The sequence below is a fragment of the Apteryx rowi genome, unplaced genomic scaffold (assembly GCF_003343035.1).
Source record: "Apteryx rowi isolate R43461 unplaced genomic scaffold, aptRow1 scaffold_355, whole genome shotgun sequence".
NCBI lineage: Eukaryota > Metazoa > Chordata > Aves > Apterygiformes > Apterygidae > Apteryx > Apteryx rowi.
The window spans coordinates 487872-513808 of record NW_020450030.1 but is presented as its reverse complement, the minus strand read 5'-3'; the positions used below and the strand labels follow the sequence as shown (position 1 = coordinate 513808).

General features: G+C 36.9%; 1 protein-coding gene across 6 annotated transcripts in view; it reads right to left on the bottom strand.

The window, feature by feature from the left end:
* The window catches only part of KCNIP4 (potassium voltage-gated channel interacting protein 4), a 467467-nt gene that overhangs the window by 32662 nt on the left and 408868 nt on the right, over positions 1-25937 (bottom strand). For 4 of the 6 annotated variants that reach the window (XM_026072986.1, XM_026072985.1, XM_026072983.1 and 1 more), the window contains exon 2: positions 18648-18772. In XM_026072986.1, the coding sequence (XP_025928771.1) occupies positions 18648-18772 (125 nt within the window). Of the gene's footprint in view, positions 1-18647; positions 18773-25287; positions 25390-25937 lie in introns of all 6 variants that reach the window. The other 2 variants (XM_026072981.1, XM_026072980.1) reach the window with 1 other exon arrangement.

The following is a 25937-nucleotide window of genomic DNA, read 5'->3' as shown; positions in this document are numbered from 1 at the left end:
ATTGTTGGCAAAGACAGATATTGTAACCAGTAGTACTGATATACCATTCTCCCAGTAGGGAATGACTGAATTTTGTGCCCTTTCACACTTCACACTGCAGTGAAATGGCCTGTCACTGACCTCTTGAAAGAAAGTGGGAAATGAGATGTGATGGACTGTTGAGTCCCCACCATGGAGAGGGAGTGGAAGAAGAAGGGAATCAGTGAGGAACAATGCACACCCAGCTCCCAGTCTTGATGCAGAGTTGGGGCGCAGTCAAAGTGCACACACCGATCCAGGGACTCAGATCTGCTCCTAGGTATAGTAAACTACTTGTAATCCAAAGTAAAGCCTCAGTTCAGGAACTGATGTGATTTTGACAGACACATCTCAGCTAGCATCCTCGAACTCTTCAGGAATTTTGGATGCTTTCCACTAGGACTGACTGGACTGACTGCTACCCATAACCTATACGCAATTATTTTTAAAGTACTATCTGCTAGTCACAAAAAGCAGAAAGGATTCATTGCCTTCCAAGTCATTGCCATAGACAGTGAGAGTGAACAAAGACTGTATATCTGCCTACTTGCCTTTGTGCAGGAACAGGAAGATAAGCAGAGCAGGCTGCAGTGGAAGCGCACACTAACAGAAAGTTTTGAACTTGGGTGCATTGGATATCTGCTTGTCAGTAGTGGCAACCACACAGACTCAAAGAAAACCCTTTTTTTATGAGGGTCATCTGTCCAGATGAAACCATAGAACTGAGACTTTTAGGAAAATCCACATTATAACGTCTCATATTAGAGTCACAAAAGACCCTCAATATAAATAAGAAAGTGTAATTTCTTTTCTTCCGATAGACAGGGAAATCCTCTCCACAGTTTACATACTCTAACACTGGTTTAGTGGAAGTGTTACTACCTACTCTAGACAACAGATATAGCTGCCTTCTTCTTCATGCCACTTACACATTAACAGAACATCAGCTGGTTTTCTCAGAAAGACAAGAAAATCAGAAATGCCTCAAATGAATCAGAAATCTCTGTTTTTTACTCTAATCAATTTATGTATTACAAAATTACAAAATTATTACAAAATAATTCATATTTTTGCTAACTTTCCTAACATTTTAAAATTATATTCTATATTTATGTTTACATGAAACAATGAATTTTTACATGAATTTTAATGCATTATTAATAATGCACTAATGCACAAAGAACTCTCACACTAATGTGGATCTGGGTATACCAGAGGCCAGAATTGGATCCAGTCAGGGAATTTTTCCCTGATGTAACTGTTTTGATATCATAGTTATTGCGATAACTGTGCTCTGTTGATGTCAATCATCTGATTTATACCTGTTGACAACCTTGCCCTTTCAGACATTTCTGTTTCCCTCCTGCCAAGTCRACTCTTTTTCAAAGACCATAATTCATGCTCCATAATTATATTATGTCTATTTAAAATAAAACACATAAAAAGCATAGGAGTTAAAACACAGTTACAGCTGAAGGAATTTCATATAATTTTTGTTATAAAAATGCTTCCTGGAGTAAAATGAAGATTAATTGGTACATCAGTGAAGCCTTTCCTACTTTGTAGGAGTGTTGAGAGACTCAGCACATTAGTATGTGTAAGACACATGAAGATACACAGAGAAAAGGAATTTTACAAGTCCAAAATACAAAGTGATTTTTTTTTAACCACACTGCATGAAATTACTCTTATTAAAGATTTAATTCTGAGAAGACTAGCATTAGTATTCTTTTCATCTGTGGGATATTATCCCTACTATATTCAACAATATACATTATATATGAATGAATATGCTTATAATGACCTATGTCTATCTTGATGGATTTTCACTCATTTTCTCTAAAGAGTAACCTGTGTTCAATTCAGTTACATTGAAAACCACTGGTGTTTTTAATTTCAGTTATCATTTCTACTTATAGTGTTATCAGAAGAGGGACAGCTACTAATTTAACCCTGTCTGTTGAAACTGAACTAGTTCTTAGGTTTTTTTCTACTTAGGTTTCTCATCTTAGTTTTCTCAAGACTTGTCTATAAAAAAAGCTTTCACAGCATCTTTTCTTTATCAAAACTACTCCTGTTTTACATATTTAAAACTAAATTCTGTGCAATCATTTAGAAAGATGGTTGACAGGCAAGTGAAGAGTTAACAGGACTGAAGTTTGTCAACTGATATGCAGAAGAACTGATAGCACCAGAGCTGACCTGCACAAAGCTGTTGAACAGAGGACTTAACAGGACTAAGTCATCTACCAACCGATATGCGCAAGGACTGATATGCGCAAGGCTGCGGAACGGAAGCATTAACAAGACTGAAGAAGTCTGCCACCCCCGGGGAGGGGAGAAGCAATACGGAGGTGTTGTGGTCTTGCCTCGCTAGCAGGGTCCCCCCAAGCAGACAAACAGACAGTCCTGTGATTGTGAAACTCGCAAAAAGTCAGCAAAAGCAGTGCTTGCCCAGAGCCCCAGCCGTGTAAAAAGAGCTAGGAGAGTTTGAGCAGGGACTGGAACGTGACCTGACCATCCTCTCCGGCTGGAGCGTGAGTATTCCCCCCACACACACCTTTTCCTGGGACGCTGGGTTAAGGTAACTCCTCGACGTTGAGAGCCCTCTCACTAAGAGAGTGAACAAGAAAGCTTTCAAGTAGGGATAAGCAGTSCTTCCAATTAATARCGCAGTAATCGATGGTTTCAGGTTATCCTTTCTAAATTAGTAACTGATGGTTTTGTGTTATCCTTCCTAAATTAGTAATCGCATTATTTTAATGGATGTTACTAATCCAAGAACTTGTGTGAGGAAATAAACATCTTTTTTATTATTATTATATTACTGTCTCAGTCGTTGCTATTGAACCTTCATAGCATGACAGTGTGACAATGGTGTATCATTACCAAGCAATGAGGAATGCAGAAATATGTTCACCAAAAGTATGCCTAGGATCAGACTAATCTGATGATTTCAATGGGGCCAAAATTTCTCCCTAAAAGAGCTTGCTATTCTTTTCAGTGATTGCAGAATTAAGCCTTACAGTTCAGAACATGTAAGAATGGTCTTGTTATATACTTGAATATACTTATGAGCCTTAATAGTAATGGAGGTGAAGAAATATTTTCTGTTGAGCCCAGTGAAGCTCTACAGGATGAAAGAAATGCAGAGTAACACATAAGGAAGATGGTTTTTGTGAATTGGTTAGGGATGGTTATCTGAGACAGTCGTGTGGCCCAGTCCCTGCTCTAACGCTTGCCTGTGTGTGTGTGTCCGTGTATCCGAGCTTTCCTTCCTGAGCCAATGCACAGTACAATTACAGCACAATTACTTTAGCAAAAGGCTTGCAAGGTCTACACCTCAGATGAATGGGTTATCATTTCTGTCACAGAAGCTGTAGGGTCTTCTTACAGCTCAGTGACAACAGCCTCAATCTCGGGGAATGCTGTGAAAGTCAGCAGGTTTAAATGGCACCTGTCTATGATAACATCCATTTGTGAAATATGTTTAAAAGTTCCCTTCAAGCCTCCTCTCATCAGACAAAACTCAAAGCTTTTTGCTACAATTTAGGCATAAAAACTATAATACTTCCCAATGGCACAGCAAAGATATATAAGATTCTGAAYCTCCCAGTGAAAGATAGTCGTACAAACAAAAGCCTCTTCCCACCTCTCGCTTACCGTGGCAGCAGTCTGCTGGTTTCAGACACAACCAAGCAGAAACAAGGGAACTGGCTCCCATCCAGCATGTGTGACTTTGCGCAGTAAATACCGACCAACACTTTGGCTGCTTCTGCTATGCAGTGGCTACGTGCCAACAGTACTTTTCATTGGTGCTGCTCTTTATTTAGCAATGCCAGCTACCTAGTTTAATTTTTAGTTTCCTATTATTAGCACTGGCAGTAAAGCAGCAGTAAACAACCTGGCTAAGGCTTAGACCTTAAAAGCCACCCCAAAGCTTGCCACACCAAACTTTATGGAGAAGCCCCTCGCATCCGCAAGGTGCTTACTGGGTCTGTCCTTGCTCATCACTGCAGGAGGATGTTTTACAATACTGACTTCACAAATAGGCAGAAACTGTAATGAGATTAAATGTAGCAGAACCCAGGCTTCCAAAATTGAGTGGTGCAGTTTGCTGTAAACATTTTAGCAACAACAGGGTACTTTGCCTCTTGGGAAAGGCTGTATTTATGCTCGCCTTGCTTCTGGGGCTTGCCTTTCACACACTTTAGCATTTTTGGTCAGGTTCCTTCAAAATGCCTGAACTCATAGGAGAGGGCAGGATAAATGACCTCCTCCTGGCAAGTGCTAGTCACGCAGGTGCATTCTGTTAAACCCACTCACATAATTCACCTGAACAGGATGAAGGACATCACCAGTCCCTAATAGCGATATCCAAGTAGAGCTAAATTCACTACTTGAAGACTATGAGGCCTTTGTTTCATTTTTCTTACACAAGGCAGTTGGAGTTTAGAAGCTTAGTCGGTGCTTTAATTTTCACTAGAAACTCCTTGTACCCTTAAARAACAGAAAAATCACTGATGAAGAAACCATAAGAATATCCTTCTGCCAGAGGGTTTGATCCTCTCATGTTATCAGACTTGGCACAATCCATCATTATCAAATATGTTTTATAACCATATTTGAAAATGAGAAAGTCTAAGTGCAACACAATGTATTTATGAAGCAACCAGAGTGTGTAAAGCAGAAGAACTACACTTTTGATCTGATTTTTTTCCTATGTCAGAGACAACTAGATGTCAATATTTAGTGCTGACACTAAATTAAATTTTCATTTTAATTGAGATAGTAGCACACTGAGAATTTTGCATTCGAGGGACACATCTCTGCATGCAAGACATTTGGTTTGAAAGTGTGTCCCAGCTCATGTGGCTTCAATATTTTTTGAAGAGTGACTGTACTTTGTTTCTTTCAAAGACATGCAAATGGTAAAGGCAGATGGATCAATATTTGGTTGCTAGTAACTATGATGAAATGCACCTAGGAATTTCAGCTCCTACAGAATCCTGTTGGCTTGCAGAAATGGCGAAGAGCATAAAAGTCAATGGGGAGCAGCTTAGAAACTGGAATCATCATTTATATTTTGTATTTTATTATATTTATAGTGATGCATTTATCCCTCAGTAAGGATTTTTGCTTTTTCCACTATTAACAACACTTTCTCTGAAGAGACAGGCCCCAGTACTGCAAAGCTAAGAATGAAAGTGCTTGCCTGCATAAATGTTTATAAAAGAGAGTCTGAAGTTGCCATAAACAGGATCAGGTCCTCCAAGTACTCTGGTGAAAATCAGAAGCAACTGAAACGCAGTGAAGGAGGTGAAGCTACTGTGAGTTAGAGAGGTAGCTGGTCCATGGGAAGAAATGCTTCTATTGTGTTCGGAGCATGAGGACAGTATGTCCAGTCCTCAAGGCTGACTGGCATCTGCTGTCTGCAGCATACTCCTCTCTATGTACCAAAATCTCAGTGTCACTTCTGCACTCAGGCAGCTTGCCATCACATCACACCTACATTTCCCTTGTTCTGGTACCTGGAGAAGTCATCCCGGGAGCATAGGTCTATAATATGCAAAAGATACTCAACCAGTAGAGTTCTGCGGGTTTTGGTGATCATGGAAGGGCCACAATGGACTTTCTGGCCATACTTTGGGTCATAAATCTAAGTGACTTTGACAAGTGGAATGACAAGTTTCATAAGACAATGGAAGATGTATCATTGCTACTTACATGTAAGATATTGTTTTTATAGCTAAGTAAAAGACATCTGAAAAATATCAGAATATTATTTAAAGTTTAGTCAGGAATATAAACTGATAACCTCTTTTAGTACACCTATACCTCTAAATAAACTATGTAAATCAGTCTCTTTATGATTGTTCTGAAACCTCCTGTCCCACGTGTAGATAACTGATACACTGGTTTTGGCAGCGCTTCTAAAATTTGTCACATAAGTCAAAAGAATTGGAATTGACTACTGAAATAAAACTAAATAAATGGTGGTTGATATTTGCTGGGATATTTTTGTGAAAGCATGAACGGCATACGAGGCAAGAAGCTGAAGACATATTCCAGTTATAATGGATAACAAGAAGAGAAAAAGATAGCTAGAGAATCAGACACATCTGAAAACAGAATATGCAATATACAGGGTAGGCCTAAGACAGAGATTTCATTTCTCCTAGTAGTATTATTCCTTAAGGAGATTCCTTGAGAATGACATTGCTTGAGATAAAAACTTCTTGCAAAACCTGCTAAGTTTTTGGCACATAAGACCTCTCTTTGTCCCATAATTGCAGTTTCTGAGAACTAAATAAGCAAAGAAGACTTGGATTCCATTAAAGGTGATGGTACTACATCTCTTGTTTGGTGAAGCAGCTGCTATACAATTTGCTTTATTTATTTTCAGCACTACAGGAAGTTAAGTAGATTTTTTGGAAATCAAATCCAGAATGGTTATTTGATCAAGTCTAAGGGCTGATACTAGACTCAAGTCTGGAGAATTCTACTACTTAAAGGTAAGAAACAGGAAAAGTAATTTATCTCTGAGCATAACCTTCTAGCTTATTCATGGAATATCTAGTGTGGAGACAATTAAATTAGTAATAAAAGGATGGGTTTAAATCTTAGGACCCTAATTAGGACAGGGACATGGAGCAGAAAACTTCTTAGAGTGCCCTTAGTTTTCCCAAAAAATGCTGCTCTGAGGAACTCCGTCTCAATGTGGGAGACAATAGCAAAATGGCAATGGGCAGAGCAAAGCCTTCGCTTTCAGGGCCTCCAGTCAACAGCGGCGAGTACTGCAGAGGCCCAGCACGCTCACAACTCAACTGGAAGAATAGCTTGATTGGGAAGCATACTCTTTCATGGTGTTTTCACGTAGGAGGCAAGAAAAATGATTCTGAAGAAACCTGAAAAAAGATCACATTTTTTAAAAGTGCAGGGCAACAGGGACAAGTATTGTATATCTACTGTTTAAAAAAAAAAAGAAATTAGATTATGTTTCGGTAATGCCTCATGTGCAGATCTTATGGGGCTCAGAATGGAAGCTTTTGGAGTCAACTACCACTAAATTGCAGTTGTCTGATAGACTGAAGGAACGTGTGGTTCTTTTCATCACAGACAACTAATGCCAGGAGGGAAAAATGAGCTGAACAACATCCTAAYTGCCACTTTTCTATCTAAAGCTCTGGATTCCTCATATAGGCATTCTTCTAGTTAAAAACCACATGAAGAAAGTCCAAAAATCTTCATGACATTTGGGCATGTCCTATTAAAATCAATGAAGATTTGTCACTGACTTCAAGAGAGGCAGGATTTTCATCCTAAAAGAATAACATCATAAATTCAAGAGCTAAGTGTAGCAAGTATCCAGACCAGGTGAATCTATAAGGGCAGTTAAAATCTGATAAACTGAATTTCTACTTACTCTCTTCTGTCTATCTGAGTTTAATTTTGCATTTGCTTTCATATTAGACTAAAGGGACATGCTGTTTTACATTCTGTCACTCTTTTTTATTTTGTTCTGAATAAGGTAAGTATAATAAGGTGAAAGGTAAGTAACATTGCCTGTTTTAAAGCTTCATTAATAATAATGAATATTGTACAGTGACTTTTATTAGGGTCTCATTATCCTGGACCTGGAGAAACACACTAAGAGACAACTTTTGCTCTAAAAACTTAGGAAAGTGGCAAAATAAAGAATGTGAAGTGAACTAGACTGTTCAGCAGGACAGTAACAAAATTAGTTGTTGAACCTGGATTTCCTGCCTGTTGATCCAAAGCGCTGTAGTTCACTTTCTGTGCACCTGAATCCAATGCTCACTTCAGGTATGTTTAATCGCAAGCACAATCATGTGTCTGTTGCCCTGATACCTACAACTGCTAGTAGATAACACATCAGAGGCAAATGCTACTATAGCCWGCTACTGGAGGCTTACTTGTAAAAATTATTCTTGACACCTCTTGTTGTGAGGTAAAGCTGGTCTGAACAGGGTCACAGACACATAAATGGACCAAAAAATTCATTGCTAGAAATACCACATAGAGTTCTTCCTATATCAGTGTCTTAGAAAGGAGGTTACTGTTATTTCCATTTCACAGATATGGAACTTGGTCACAGAGCGGTAAATGGTCTTGCTCAAATATGCTGTCGGCAGAGCACACATTAAGCTCTTAACACCAAGAAATTTCAGTGTTCATTTTTCCCTCCTRTAAGGGTGAACTTTGCTAGCTCCAATTCCTGGGAAAATTCAGTTTCCCACAGTTGCTCACCTCCCTACTGGTGCTCTCCACTTTGTTCCCCAGCAGGATCTGAGGAGGCCTTGATCAAAGGCTGAGAAGCAATCTCGCACAGAGCTAGGGACAGGCTAAAGTGTCTGGGCTGTCAAACCAGAGACATTAAATTAGGCAGTTGTCAATGTGGAGCCAGTGCAGAGTGAAGCACTGGTATAATGCACTCTTGCAACCCAGATGGAAAGCTTTTCCATATGAGAGCTGGGGCTTTTAAAGGTGTGTGGCAGTTAATAAGCCAGTCAGAGAGCCAAAAGGCTAGAGTCTTTTGACTTCTAGTTTCACCTTTTTCTACTGAATCATGCTGTCTTCTGAGTTATTGGTTCCTATTTCTTCTGTTATACTCTCCATATCAAAGGTCCTTTAAGTATATTTTAAAATGGATCGGATTGGGTTGAATAAATTTCCTTACTTGAAAGTTAGACACATGAGAATCAGTCAGATAATCTGAGTGAAGAGCAGTTGCGCCAATGGCCAGTTGATCTAAAGAATATTGGTTTTGTTCGATACTGGATTTTAGACTTTCACTCCAAGGTGAATCCAGGTTTGCCCAAGGCTTGTAATAATCTTCCATGATACTGAAAGGAGACTTGACCTTGATGTTTTGGCACTTTTGATTTGCTGTTTTATTTGATGATTTATCAGTATGTATTTTTAGCACAGATGTAGATCAAAAGAAATTTCTCATCTGAAATCAATTCTGTTGCAATCAATAAAAAACTTCAGTCAGTTTACAGTTTCACCATTTTCTGACAAAACCTAGACACTGCTGATGTTGTTTAAAATTATCAGGAATTAAAACAAGAAATAGTGAAAGAGATCCAAAGTCACCTGGAAATTCCTGTAATACAGAACAGATCCCTAAGTCCAGCACAGAAATGACTTTGTCTATAACCTAAAGTTTTGAAGTGTTTAGGACCCAAATAGTTGAACTGCACCATCCAGAAGCATTACCAGAAAATATATTTATTCCATCTCTAATTTTGTCAGCTCAGGACACTCACCTGAAAATGTTTGTCTACTTTGTCTGCCTGAATTGCAATGTAAAGGCGAGGAAACTCATGACAAAATTTAATACAGAATTATGATATTTTATATATACTTCTTGACAAATAAGAAAACCAATAGCAAGAAATAAAAGAAGGATTTTTTTTAACCCTGTTTTCTTGACTGATGAATTGGCTCATTTAAACATTTTAGGCTAAACTGTTTCTTGCACTGTGCAGTGTTTGTAGCAATTAGAATTAATAATCATCTCATGAAGAAAAGGGGTCAGGTGAGAGAAAGGAGAATAAGAGGTGTCTGCTCACTGCATTTTTAAATGGTAACATTCTCACTGATAACATTGCACCAAATTTTACTTCTCTGATGTTAGTGATTACACAAAACCAAGAATGCAATAATTTTGCATAACTCAAATATCAAACTTTGTGATGTTTAGTCCAGCTGCAGCAAAAAGTAGCTGCAGTGAGCTGTAGCCAAAGAATATATTGTGCTGCTCACATAGTACATAAACACTTATATTCCTCAAATATAACATTCTGATACACATGAAAGTTCTATAATAGAAAATAGCTCTACCAGTAGATGTGTTACAGTAAATAACTGGCTGGTAGAACAGATGGTATATACTGTGCATAAAGTGTCAACTCAAAATGACTGATGTAATGCCTTTAACATGAGTTCTGCTGAAAACACACCAGAGCACGGAGCCACAAGAATGRGTATTGCCAGTCTCAAAGAACATAGAGCAACACATTCCCATCAAAATACAAAAATAACTTTTCCTGAATAAAGAATACCTTTTGAGGTATTAAATGCTCTGCACTGTTATTGGCATTGGTGCTTAAAATCATGCTATTTTTATGTGGTGCTTAATTAGGGACTTAGCACCTACATTTTTCAGAGATAATTCAGAAGTAAGCAATCACTATTATGAAGGCAGTCTTTGGTACACTAGATGACAGTTTTTTCCCTAGTGAACACAAACTAAAGTACCTCCATGAACAGCAGTAAGTCATGAGCTAAATAGAAGTGTAGGGACTGAGTTCATTACTAGCTCTCAGAAAGAAGAATTCCATGTCTGCCATCAACTGCAGACTAATTGAAATGAATGTCTTCACTGAAAGCCTTAAGGTCTGTAAATTTGTGAAGACTGACAACTACACACCAGGTCTGTCAAACTGTATCTCTGAATCATTTCCACTCTTATGTTTGAAAAGTTTCTCAACTAACTCCTGAAAGAAATACAGAATGAATGTAAGCATTATTTACTACTCAGTCTGTTAAAAGATTTTCACAAAGCCCTGTCTGAAATATGGAAAAGTTCCCTCTAAGCCATGAGTAAATGAATGTCAGCGCTTCTGAAATACAGTAAACAAACTTCTATGTCGGCAAGATTTTTTTTTAATTTTTTTCTTCAGTCATCTAAAATTGAGAAAACATTTGATCTGAAGCCACTACTAGTAAATAATAACTGCATTTAAAAAATAGAGGATTGAGCTAAGTGCATTTTACAGTTTTCTTCAGAATTTATCACTAGATAGAAAAAGATGATTTACAGAAATCTGTCTGTTGGCAGCAGACATGGTATCCAGCTTCGTGCTTTGCTTGCTTGGAGTTTCATTGTGCTGTTGTCTAATATTTAGATTATTCAGGCTAAGCAAGTCACAGAAGTTTTCTAACATGGGCAAATATTAGTTTTCAGCTTGCATCATTACTATCTGATTTTCTAGCAATATTCAGAACTTCCTTTTCATTCTGTTTTATTAGTGTTCCTATGTTACAAATTTAATAATTTTCTATGCGTGAGRCACAACACTTTTCGATGTCATCACTGAGTCAATTCGAAAAGACAAGTTGTTGGCACTCCTTTGCATATACAGCCTCTGCCTGCCTGCACCACTGCTGCTCATACACTGTTTGTGCAGAAGCGTCAGCACCTCGGTAAAAACTTTCAGAATAACAGGCATGTTTCATGCACTGTTACCCAGTAGTGCAACCCATTCCCCCTTTTACGTTCAGATTCACAGAGGGATATGAGTCAGATGGTTTTAGTGTTGCTTCACGCTAGTCAGCAGAACTAGATCATAACCTCTAACTGATTTATAATTTTATTCTAGTCTCTCTTTTTTCTGTTTGGTCAGAAACAAAATCTGTATCTGGAGAGATCCTGCTCTTGTCAAAATTCCCATGCTATGTAACCCAAGGCCCCTACAGACACTTGTCAAACCATGTGGGAACCACAAGTAGCCTGTGTCTCTGCAACCGCACTGACGGGTGGTGAAGTGAAATCCACCTTGCTGTCCTAGGACTCTGCGGGGGGAGGCTGAGCATTTAAGAACATTTAAGCTATAAGCCACCTCATCTTCCAAAATGAGATTTGGAAGACTGATGTGAGGGGAAAAAATACATTTGCCCTACTGTCATTGTCCGTCATGCTCAGTTTTTTGATGTTATTTTTGTTTGCTTGTTTTCTTTCAACCTGTATTAATCTTGAATCTCCAGAGTAGTAGTCAGTGTACAAATGAATGAAGTACTCTCAAAATTATATTGATATGTTTCAGGTTTTACATAAGACAGCGTATATACTGCAAAATGCTGTATATACACTGTCTTATGCATCTTAAAGCATATATCCGGCCTTCATCTTCTCAATTAAAGAAAAAATTGCAGGGGTGCAGAAATTATTAATAAGATGAAAATTATTTTTATTCACAGTGTACATACATACTTTTCTCAGCCTTGCTCTTCTAAGTGCCACTTACTTTTAACAAATTTATAATTTTTCAAAAGAAATGACATTCACTTTTTTAAATTCTCACTACTTGGGAAAGTTTTCTAGCTACCAGGCTATTATACCAAATGTGGATACAGATACCTTGTTCTTTGAGGTATGTATTCTTAGCAGATCACTTTTTCACATGAACGAATGAAAATACCTAATATTTATACCCACAAACTTTGGAATGGCGTTAGAATTCAGATAAATATTTGTATCTGGCATTTTAGATCAGCCAGCCTAAGCAGGTTGCTCTTCATCTGTAAAACTTTCTTAATAGCACTTGATAGGCTCTATCTCTGAATAAGTTGACTGTAATGAGAGCTGGTACTAAACTTAAGTGCTCTAGATCATGCTGCTGGGCCTAGCACAGATAATTTTGGAGGACTTTAAATACATAAAAAGAGCACTTATCATAGGAAATCTAGAACTGGTCTTCGAAGATCAGCATCAAAACTTTGAATTTGACTTCCTTGTCAGCTAATGTTAATGAGGACATAAGGTACTGTATCTCTCTAGCATTCTTTTTAATGCTAGAGTGCCAACACTACCTAGATATCACAGGTCATATCAAACATTTGTCTAAATTTCCACAGTAAGTATTTATGCAGATTTTGTTTATTATAGTGACTTTTTCCCATGAAGAATGTGAAAATCCACACTGTACGTGCACTGAGGTTTTGAAGAGATTGGGCTGCTCTATACAATATAGAAACAGCAATTAGTTCCAAACAATTAGCTAATCCTGTGTATTAAATTACCTGTCTAATCTGAATTTGGACAGTTTATATCACAGACTGATAGAAATGTTGGCTGGAAGAGGCCTCTGGAGGTCATCTAGTCCAACTTGCTGCATCAAAAATATCCTATGAATTTTCTTACAGTTGGATATACAGATGTACCTTAGATGGTTAAACTCAGATGCCAAGAACCTTATGTTTTTATTTCTTACTCAGTAGATTGGAAATATATTTMACGAGATAAAACAAACTCTTTATCCTCACTTATTTTTTTCTACAAGAAGCTAACAGAGGAATAAACAAAAAGGAAGTCTTTTCCTGAAAAGACTGGTGAGAATAGTTGAATCTTATCGTACGAGACTGTCAAATGCTCTAGACAATCAACAAATGAGTTTTACAACCTAAAAAGTTCAGCTTTTCATTAAAATTTCTGTGAGACTCACAAATGCAACATACAGTAATTCAACATTTTCATCAAACCATAATTGAAATGGAAAATCTTTCAATAAATTAGCATATTTTGAGTTATGCACGCACTTATTCTTACATGGTTGGGTGGTGTGATGACAAAAACCTATCTATCTTTGACATTATCATCAGAGCTATTTCCTTATTGTCATTGTTTGCCTCATTTGCTAACAGTAATAGGGAAGAAAGGTGTCTTAGAAATGTTGGTTTCCCAATAAATGTCACAATTACAGAGCTCCCTATTTAAAGCTACAGTATGTATCCAGGGACATTTTTACGTATGCATAATTTCAATTTACACTTTCTCTGGTATGAAGTAAGGTGAGATAAATGTTCATTAAAAATATTTTCACATTTACATGAAAATCTAGTAGTTTCCTAACATGGCATTCCACAGAATTTTTGATGAGAATACTCAAACAAAATTAGAAGATTATTGACATTTAAGTTTAACACAGGAGTATCTTGCATGCAGCAAAAGCATTATCTAAGTATTTTTAAAATAGAAATATGCCATAGCTCRGGGGCATTTTTAAAACTGTGAGAGATCTATCAATGGACAAAAGAGAAAGAAAGACCACATGCTGAGCATATGCTTGATAGTCTGTGCAATTTATTGTGAAGTGCCACTTGTATTAGGCCTGCCACAGAGCCATTGGTTTGAAAGGTTAATGACTGCAGCAATCACGATTTCAATTTACAAGAAATGGGATGACAGGAAGCCAAATACAAAATGGAGAGGTCCCACTGCGATGGCAGCTGAGCAACAATTCATCAGCAACGGTGCAGGAACATTGTAAAACCAGAGTGCCAGGGACAACCTTCTGAGTCTGGGGAGAGCTTAGGACTTCCCTTAAGCTCAGTTTTCAAGAATAATAGAAAAGCTTTAAAATGGCTAAATTACTGAATACAGGCATAAGTTCTCCCCTGGTGCTTCTCCTTATAACAGTGGTTAGGTCATCTGAAGGCTCTTTTCCCAACTTCCTTGCACTTTTTTTAGTATATCTCCTGTTGTCTTTTAAATGTTGACCTTGGCCACTACCAAAACAACCATTCTTGAGATGGGCAATTTCAATACTCTTTGGACCTTCTCTGCAATTATACTCTACTTCTCGCTTCCTAGAACATCAGCTATACCACAGTGCAATCTGAGAGACTCTGAAAAGCTTTCAGGTAAGTACGTATACACAGAGATGCTATCTGAGACCCTGTGCTCCCAATGCCTGAACTACTGGCTGGTTTTGGAGTGTCATTTTCCTGCACTGGTAAATCAAATCAATGAAAATATCTCTAAAGGTTTGCCTTTTTATTTTTGTTYAAATAAAAAGCATACAGTAAATCAGACTTTGTAAAGGTCACTTACACTACAGAAATACAGTAATACTTTCCATTTTCTTATATGAAGTCAAGCAGAAGTATATGCAAGTCACTTGCAGTCATAAATAATAAATAACTGGATGTAAGCTGTGTGAAGTTCTGGTCATCCCCATCTCAGAACAGACTCAGTAAAACTAGAAGGGGTTCAGTCAACAGGCTGGAATGGGTTCCATATAATGGGAGATTATATAGACAAAAACTTTCAGTTAGGAAAAGAAGGGACTAAGTAGGAATTGTGCTAGAGGTATGTAAAACAATGAATGCCCTGGAAAAAATGAATAAAGTAATGGTTATTCATTTTCATTTTTTCATAGCAGTATGAGAAGGAAAGGCAGGCAGTAGGTTTGAGATAGAAATCAGTTATTTTTCACAGAAGACATAATTTGAAGTATGGAGTTAATTTCTCACAGGATGTTGTGGAYGTCAAAAACCCCTAATGGATTCAAAAAGTAATTATGAAAGTTTATGGGAGAAAAGTTCGCAAAAGTATGTAAAATACAAAGACGCAGCTATAACTTTCAGCATAGGAAGTACTTCAGTAGCAGAATGCTCGGTGTCAGAACCCCTAGCATTAGGTATTAGGTGAACTATTGCTGCATACTTCCCTTATTCTTATACTGTTTCCCTGAGTATCAGCTACTGGTYACTGTCAAAAACAGGATACTTATTTAGATGGACCCAGTACAGCTTTTCTTCTGTTTCATCAACTGTTTTTTCTTTCTCATGACTGGGACCTATTTCATTCTGCCATGCTTGTACAAAGACAGAGAAAAAAAGGTATATACTAGAAAGGTTATTGAAAATACACAGAAAACAATTTCACTGTTCTTATTCAGTACTTTTTGACACACCCAAAGCATTAAATATTATAATATGGAGATACTCAGGTTCTTCAGAAAGGGATGTGATTTATTAACCTATATACTATCACTATAGTATGTATGTATGCATGGAGTCTTATGCATTCTATTTCTTCCAGCTTTGTCATCAGGGTTATCATTAATTGCATTATTACTGACTCATTATCTTATGGTAGTGCTACAATCTAACTGTGGAAGGCATCCTGATTTTTCAGACCCTATGCAAGGATAGAGTTACCATCTGTTCCTTCTCTAAAGGGATAGGCAATCTATGGTTTTACAGAGGGGAAGATGTTATCTGTGAAACTAGCATTTTCGTATTGGTATGGTTTAACTGATACAGTTGAAGTAGCTTAACTTCTGCATGTTGATTTCACATGATCAGATGGTCAAATATGTAGCAGTATTTGTTCTGTGGTTCACTGGTGATACAAATAATGGTCAACAGTAATGCATACACAGCAGTGCCCAGGGCATAATTCTGTTGAATTAAGCAGAACACACGTCGTAACGGTGCCAGCTGATGCCACCTATTCCACCTTCAGGACCTCAGTCTGCACTACAGCTCTCTTGAGCCCCTCTCAGGGCACTGTGCAACACTGGTGATATTGCACTGTGGGATGTTGTAAATTTAGTCTAATAGGAGTGTAACGCCAGTAGAGCTACAGCAACTTAAATCTCTGTCATAATTTAGCTTGTTTTATATTGTTATTGAAGAAATAGGAAGACAGGCAAGCATTAGATAAAATGCATAAAGCATAAAGGTAGACTCCCCACAGGGTTTGAAAGTGTCACGTTAAAGATTCTCTGCGTGCGTGCTGGTGTGTTTTGTTAAGTCTTCTCTGGGGAGTCTCCTTTGTAGAAGACTGGCTAAAGAGAAGGCAAAGCACGTAAGGGAGGAGATTTTGGCAGGACAGTGTTAAGCTGGATCAGAAAGAAGGGAAGCAAGAGGGGAGGTGGCCTGAGGCATGACAAAAGTGAATGATGGAGCAGTGTCGGGGGAGGCTGTTCAGAGTGCAAGCTTTGGGAGGCACTGTAAAGCCATCCAGGTTCAGGTGATAGGAAAGATGAACTAATCCACGCAGGCAAGATGCTGGAAGAGCTGGGGCAGACCTGCCCCATCCATTTTGTTAGGAGATTAGGGAACTGTGATCTAGCACCAAGTTTTGCAGTAGAAACTGATACAAAACAAAACAAAACAAAACAAAAACAAACCCAAACTCAGCTGAAACTTTTGAAATCATTCATTTCTGAATTCTAGCACTTGGACTAAAGATCATTGCTTTAAATTGCTTTACTTTTATAACAGTCACCAGCCCTGGGCATGTTTCACAGCATTTTTGAAAGTAATTGATAATCTTGCAATTATATTGAACACAAAAAAACTGAAGTTCATGCTCATTAGCTCTAAATATTCAAAGATATTTATACTTGCGTATCTTGGATTACCATGTGCTGTTAAGGAAATGAAACACCTGAATAAAGATGTATTATTTTGTATTACCATCAAAACTGCTTTGATGTAGCTAATCCGTCTTAGAACACAAAAGCATATAAGGAGCTGGAATTCCCCTTTTAAAAAGATGGTAAAATGTTAATCAATTAAAATACTTCCTTATAACATATTCTCTTTTTCCATACCTCATTTTACACATAGAAATACCAAGGGCCTTCATTTCTGAGACTCTCAAAATAATTATTCTTAAATTTTATCCACAATACTTAGTACATTTCTGCCTTAGATAATTAGAGACATTAGCTCATGATTTGCAATACCTAGGGAATACTGTCATTAACAAGGGAATGTTCTCTAGTACCCTGAGGAAATGAAAAGCTTTTAAGAGCAATCACTGTAAATCACTAATATGACAACATTATATACTTTCTGGTACTGGGGATGATGTATAGGAGGACATATTAAATGACTGTGTATTCTACTTGCATTGTGAGTGTTCAATAAAAATGTGTTTTAAAAATCTTTTTGCATGGTCTTCTTTCACTACAAAATATCTGATACCTAAGATTTCTCTAAGATTTATATTTCTTCTTGTACTAGCTATTGAAAACATACTATCCAAATCCATAATTGAGCTTCATTGTGTTTTTAACACTATTATGCTTTGTTACACAATTTCATTTGTACAGTAAATGCCAAGTGAAGGCCAAAAGAAAAACTAAATCCAAAGGTGATAAATGCAGTACAATTTACTTTTGCCTTCAGCTCAGCAGGATACTTAGCACCTGGAACATTGCAGTATTCACAACTGAGTACACAGATTAACATTACACTCATGATTTGCAAGCAATTGATGTTATCCAATTTTTTAAAATATCAGATATTTTATATCCAATTTTAATTGCATGCAATATCATGTAGAAGCGTTAATCACATAAAAGATAGTAGAATAGAAAAGGCTCCTTTTTTTTTTTTTAAATAAACCAGCTTTTCTTGTGTATAGCATTAGTAACACCAGAGGCAGCTCCTCCCTTGGGTATAATGGGGTCCAGTCCCACCAGAACTTAATAACACTTAGTAAAGTCTTTCTGTGCCTTATTTCCCTGCTGTGCTAACCATGGACACCTCATGTGCTAGCACCAAGCCCAGCACCACAGGACAGGAAGCACTCACTGGAAAAGGAGGTATACTGCATTGGTGCACTGGGAGCCCTCAGTGGGGGTCCCCGCCGAATAAAAAACATTGTCCCTGCCAATAGAGCCCATATATCAGCAGTAAACCACAAATAATGACTTCTAGTAAATGGAGCTGCCAAGGTTATAGACTTGTGGAGCTAGAAAGGACTGAAGAGATCATCTACTGCTGTCCACCTAACTAAAAATTCCTCTAATGCAACCCCGACACTATATTCAATCCTTCCTTGATCAAAGTCCTGCTTTTCTAATTGTTCTCTTCTGGCTGCTTTCTAATTCGACAGCATCTTTTGAACACCGAACAGCCCAATTGTTGCAGGTTCATTGTTTCCTCACTTGACCAGACATGCAATATTTCACTACTTAATCTCATGAGCTCCATTGCCAGTCAATTTTCATACTACTGAGATTTCAATGGCCTATCCTCCTGTAAATGTGTGATATATTCACAAAGCAAGTGCTTACGTTCTTGAAACCTCTATATAAGATCTGAAGTTCCTTCTTTGTGAATTTACTCTGTGCTTCCAGCAGTTCCAAAGCTTCAGGTCTATGTCGTACTGTGGCCATTTCCATTTCATCTTCTACAGTGTCTGCAGGATACAAAAGACAGAGGAAAAAAAGCTCAGCAAAAATATAGGATGTAGAAATATCTATCCCTTGCAGAAAAAAAAAAGAAAGTTAAACAACATTCTTTGTAAAGAATGGCTTTTACAGCATTTGAGACAAATAACATTCATTTTGAACTCATTGGGAAAGGGAATCTATCTATTTCAGTGGCTGCACACAGCACAGAGCATAGGTTTTGATCCAGTGTTCTGGATGTTATCACAACATCAGTATAATAATAATAAACTGGAAGGTGAATATTTTACAAGAATATGCATGACCCATCTAGTATGACTTTTCTGTTTCTACAACTCTCTGAGCAAGTTAAATGATTTTGTATAATAATTTGTCACCATGTGTGTCCACAATACTGGCAATTTTCCGTTGGTTAGTTAATGGACAAGAATTCAGTGCATCAGACTGGAATTCTTAGTGTTCTCGTTTTCTTATGAAGTTGTACTTTGGAAACTGTGAAAGGTTGATATTGCACATTCAACAGCAGGCCTTACTTTGAGTATAGTATAAAGTACCCTTCAGGGCAAACATGATTTTTCACAGTGTGCAGCGTAAGTGGAGAACATATGGACTTTAGTGACCTCATCATTAGATGAATAAGAAAGAGGCCTTCAAGGTTTACAGATGAATGTGGCCCTAAAAGAAATGAGAGAGAGCAATACATTTATTCCAGGTAGAGTTTTAAATGTGAAAGTTCAATACAATTGCAGCTAAAGGAATTTACTGTATGGACATGTCATATGGGGTGCCAGGCATATACCTGATCAAAAATATGAGTGTGTGCATTTATTTTTAAGTATTCCCTCCATTAAATATAGTTTCTGTAATACTGAGGACTAATTTAACCAAATAGCTTTCTTCTTGTGGTATAACAGTTGTAGCAGCTATAGAAATGTAATTTGAGCCAAATCAAGCATGCAGAATTTTTCACTTCTACAAGGCAGAGGATATGCATTTTATTTCATCAGAGTGTGAGAATACAGTCTTAGAAGCAAGTTGTATTCAGTTTAATTTTCATAAGAACACATTCATAAAATACTATTATAACAATAATACAGTTTGAGATCACATATTTTTATTGTGTTACAATGCAGTATTAATAACTTTCAGCTGCTTGGGAGAAATCTAGCATCAGGAGATATAGCTCAGCTAAACAAAAAATCCAACAACCTTTAAATATGTATACACAGAGTATATATACAATTCAGATAAATCTTCACAAAATTGTAGGACCTTGTCTTATCTCTTGCAAAAGAGGTGTTGCTGTCGGTACTCATCTCAGGGACTGAAGGATCAAAGAAGTATTCAAGAYGTGAAAAGGAAGAAAACAATTGTCAGAAATTTGGGACCCACAGCCTGGGAGGTGTCCAGTAGAGAATGACTGGTTCAACAGCGGAGGCACTGGGTGACCAAAAGGTTACGGATCCATTATTTCCATTTTATGGGTGGCTTAACTGAGGGTAAGAGAAACCAGTATTCTGCAGTTTCAGGCCAGTAGATTTCTTGTGTAGGCACACCACTGCAGTGCCAGTGTCTAAGTGGCTTCCTAAACCACTGGCAACAGCCTGTGAAAGAGCCAAGAATAGAATTCAGATGGCTTGATCCTCACTTTATGGATTTAACCTTTAGATCGTATCTTTTTAAAACATGAATAATTTTTCTTACGGAACTAAGGACCTTCTACTTTGTAATCAAATAGAACGGAATAGATAAAACTGCTTTCTAAATTCTCAGTAAATGTCTGAACTGAATTTATCTAACTACTATTCTGGGTGAATCTTTGGAACAGTCTCTACCCTGCGTAAATCAGTTTCCTCTAACATCCTAAATGCTACTGCTCTGAATACAGCTTGCAAATAATTATGCACTTCAAAATGCACAGGCACCTGTATCCTGGTCATGGATAGAGATTCCAAAATCTGACCATGTATTAAGCAGGAGTATGCACACAGATCTGTGAGTATAATTACTTTGTCAGTGTGACCTACTGATTTCTATATATATTACTTTTACTTTCCAGAAAGTATATAAATTTAAACAATTGAAATGAGTACATAGGAATAAGCTGAAATAGATATTTTTGATAAACTATATAGTCATTTGCATACACTACTGTATGAGTTTTSTATAGTCTTTTTATACAGGTATGTGTAATGTTAACTGATCTAGGTGTTCAAAGGTTTCAAGTTCCACAGTGTAACTCCTTTTTTTTTTTCCTTTCATTCTTGTGATTTTTTTCTAGTTTCCTCTTAACAGAGCATTGTCTCTCAGGACAGATGTGCCTCAGTTTATTCTGGTTTACAGCTTCCTGCACTAAATCTCAAGACAGACTAGGTACCTCAGGAGCATGAACCTTGAAATACTTCTGACAATATGACTGATAAATGAGTAAGAACTATTGCTTTTACCTTTACAAAATTAACAAGAGTCATTTAACAGTTGTAATTACAAGTGGAAGCCAAAAAGGCATGGCATGAGATATTATAAAAATGAACCTCATAAACGCTTTATGGCTTCTCAAACCTGATTCTTTGAACATATTTTCTCCTGACAGCTTTCTTTAAGTACATTTATTTTATACATTAAAGCTGTCTCTTTTAAAATTTTTTAGCTTACACTCAATGCAGAAAGATTTATTAGACTAAGAAATACAGCTCTAATCCATTTAAGTGACTTGTTTGCAGATGACATAATAAAATGTAAATGTGATCACTGAACCAGACTACAAACTCCTAGAACACTCTGCATTTCATGACTGACCTCTGAGAGACGTGTCAGTTTTTCTGGCTCTGTACTTTGACTTTTCCTAAGTCATTATTTATCTGCGTAAGCATTACAGAGAAGAATCCCTGTAGGAGGAACTGAACTTGATATTTTTCATTTAATCTGACAGAAGGTATTTTCCAAATCAGTATCACCCATATTCTTATCTTAGAATATCCATTGAGTACCGGCTCACAGGCATGTTATACCAAGTTTTTCTTTTTTTTTCTTCATAGTTTATCTCAGATGATTTAAGGACCACAAGGATTCTTATAAAAAATACAGTCTAAATGCTCTTGGGAAAAACCCAACTCTCACAACTTTACATTGACCTTATGATGTTTGTTAATATTTTTAAAGGGCCAGTATCTGAACTCGTAGGATTTCAAGAATATTTCAGCTCTCACATTAAAAAAAGGAAGTCTCTAACACTCTGAGCTGAAAAGGGAGAGTCTAGAAAATCCTACCCTTAAAGATGAAACTGGAATAAAGCTGGTTCAGGGTTAAAAAGCAGTCTTCCTAGTCTGTGGAAGGTCTAGTACAGTTCTTGAGCCACATTTTAATTATGCTTGAGAACATTCAGGGTTTATTTTGTAAGGTTATTAACATCTTTCCCTCAAGTTTTTAATTGATTTTTCTTTTTATGTTCATTATATAGTCCCTAAAGTCCCTATTACAATGTCATGTTGCAGATACACAACTAAATTTTTTTTGGCCAACTGTAAGTCATCACTGAGTGCGTACACTAAATTGACACTAAATTAAAAGAATTAACCTGAGAATAAATACGGTTGCAAAGACACTGCTGTTTTATATGCCAACAGTTATTTGTGATTTAAATGCCTATTGTTTAGGTATATAGGGACTTAACTGGAAAAGAGGATCCTAAGCATCCATTTGTGAAACATCTGGCTACTTCGACATCTACAAGCTTTTCAAGAAGCTAAATGAATACACATAGTAGTAAGGCTACAGATAAAGGTCAGACAATGTGATATTGAGCACAATGTCTGCTATATCCTTGGTAATAAACATTTCTATTGTGTTTTAATGATTTGGTAAAAGTGTAGAAGAGCAGTGATGATGATGGCTTTCTGCTGATGAAAAGATTCAGTATAACAGTCTTATTACAGTCTATTCCTGTAGTCTCTTATAGKTATAAATAATTCACAAATAAGATTACCATGAACTTCTTTATAATGTGCCAACTATCCTGATTTAAATACTATTGCGTTCATGAGTCACTTGCATCTTTTGGTTTTTGTCTTCACACATTTGGCTACAGCTACGCAGACTCAAAGAAATTCTGTACTTTTAAATACGCAGTGAAACTGTGTGAAAATACATGTATTTCTAAACAGAAGTTTTACAATTTTTATAGCATTAGTGAAAAGTTACAATTTGTAATTTCAGTTCTCTAGTCTCTACAGCCTAAGAACATTAAAAGTTTAATTATTTTTTGTACATAAAGGCTAATACATGTCAATCAAAAGAGAGAAACGTATATATTCACTCATCAATATAGTAAACAAAATATTCTTACGGTTGTCATTAATTAACTTTCTTCCAGCTGAACAGTAAAGACAATTTTGAAGTACATTTGCCACAGGAGCTAAGCTTTGAACATTTCACATTTCATTAAATGACAAAGTGGTAAAAACCACTGCAAAAAACAGATAATGGTGGTTGGAGAAGCACATCCAAAGTCAGGCCTCAGTTCATATCTGCCAAAATCGTGCACATGCATTTACCTGCACAACCACTGGAGTATATCCCCCCTACCCATTTAATAATTGCACAAACACACTTTTCTTTTCCCAAACCACTCTTGAATCTGGTCCACTCTCTAGCATGTAAGTATCCACYAAGCATAGTAAGTCAAGCATAGAAATGCAAATTCAGGGTTTGTATTTTTTTAACAAAATACTTGTTTTAAAAATACTCCCCTTAAAATTTCTAAAGAATTCACATTATGTTATTATCATTGTAGGTATTGCTGACTTCCTTCCTAGTATATTAGAATGTGGTTTCTCTCATACTAATAGAAATTAAATAGCACATTATGTCAAAATTGGACAATAACGTTGGGTATCTACAATAATATTCTCATTTAATGCAGCATTTTATTACTGACTAGAGCACAGAGCAAAATGCTGACTGTATCTTCTCCTTTTTCTACTTGGTTCCCAAATATGAAACTTTGATGCAAGTTTGACTTTGACTTCCCTCCTGGCTTATAACACACTTTCAGCAAGAAAATGCAGGCTTTTCATGGTCAGCTATTAAGACTGATTCTAAATATTTTTGCATTGCCTGTGCAGAAAAAATGGTTGCATAGAGATGAGCAAGGAACAAGGACATATTGCTCTCCAAACACCTTCAAACAGAGAGATCAAACCTTCAATCCCTTTTTAGTCTAGGACTAGCTATATTACTCAGGTCATTTAGTGGAAAGCAACTTTACTTAATGAATTACTATCAGTAATTACTACAGTAACTGCCCTTTTTAAGCTACCCTATTTTTAAGTAAAACACATCAACTGAAGCTACCATGAAAGTTGTCACTGTGCATCCACATCTTTAGTGCTTTTCATCTTTGAGATCTGAAATAATTTATAAAGAAGAGAAAGTACCACGGTCTTCTTTATGGAGGAACATAGGGAAGAAAGTGAAGCAGGGAAGCAGGATGAAAGCCTAGATTCATTCCACCTAACTCTAGGCACTTAATAAGAGGCCTGTGTTAGCAGCCAGGTTGCCTCAGGTTGCTCCATAATCACTGAGGACAGGTAACTGCTCTTGGACATGTTTTTTACCTTTGATTGATTGGCATGCTTTATCAAGAAGAGTATACAGGAAGAATAGGGACCACTCAGTTTCTAGTTGTAGGTGCTCAGATAAGCACCCAGAATTAAGCCAAATTAAGCTGGACTTAATTGGGTCCACAGGGATATTTTAAAATCAGTTATTTTAAACTATCAGCATTTTATAGAAGAAGACATTACTGTTATTGCTATAATTTATCTCTATGTATGTATTTACATATGTAATGTACCTATGTGTAATGTATCTGTTTATGTATGGATCTATGTATGGATCTATCTATCTACCTACCTTTCCGTCTATCTATGTTAGCTACCCTGGAGGGATTTTATTTCCTGACAGGATAGGATCAAAACATTAAAGGAAATGTCAGTGTGCTTTACTGCTACACTTTCCTACTTTGCTTTCAATCATCTCATTTTTATTTTTTGTTTAGACACACATATTAGGTCTTGTTCCCTAAATTGTTTGATGTTACATAGTCAAAATTTGCAGAGCCATACCTTTCCTCTCAGACCAGCACTGCTGATACAATCCTATCTATTGGACATCAAGAACACACAGACACATGCACACATGTACCCAAAAAGATACCACTCTTCAAATACATTGAGAACGAGTATTTAACTTAACCAATGAATCCCTTGTCAACTAGCTTGCAGAGCAGATGTCCCAACCCAGCAGCTCCTAACAGCAGTCCACGGCACTGGTACCTTGCCATCGTGCTGTGCACGAACAACCGTGTTATCAGCCCACAAAGCTGTTCATCACTATCTTTTAAACCTCAGTAGAGCATACAATTTCCTCAGCAGATATCTTGTCTCTCAAATGAGCAGTTAATGAAAGTATAAATTTTGACACATGCAAACCTAAAAAAAATCAAGTGAAAAATAAAACTTGCTTTGAGTAACAGGAGATGTCGTTTTGGCAGCCGAGCAGGGTAAGAGCTTCATAAGTCGCTCTTTAATGCTGCGTTTGGTACTGTTCTGAGCGTAGAGGAAACCTAAAAAATATATTACCAGGACTGTTAACATAGGCTTGAGAACAATTTCTGTACATGCTGCATAATTTATCATTATACCAGAATTCTGATGGGCAAAGGCCAAGCAGATAGCAGCCATCCTGAATTGCAAAAGGCAACCAGAATTTTTGAACAGGACAACAAAATTGCTTTGTCTTTGCATCTTTCCAGCAAGAGGCATTTTTATATGTGTGCATCTCTTGAAAAGTTCTTACAACCCACTTTAAAAGACATATAAGTACCAGACTATGTATTTGAATCAAGGCAATGTAAGAGTATTTTTAAAGATTTTAATGATAAAATATTTTAAAGACTTTTAAATCTATTTAATTTCTTATTTTCTTTTTAGGTTAAATATGGGGCAAAAAAACCTCAAAGAGCTTTTTTGTTGTCCTTTCTGGAAGTCTTGTAGTTCCCCAGCTGTTTTTTTCCATATCATTCATTCAGCAGTTTTGATAACCAACTGGTACTTTTGCCTTTTCTGAATATTAAATATCAAACATGATGTATAGCCAGTCTCTTTTCTTTAC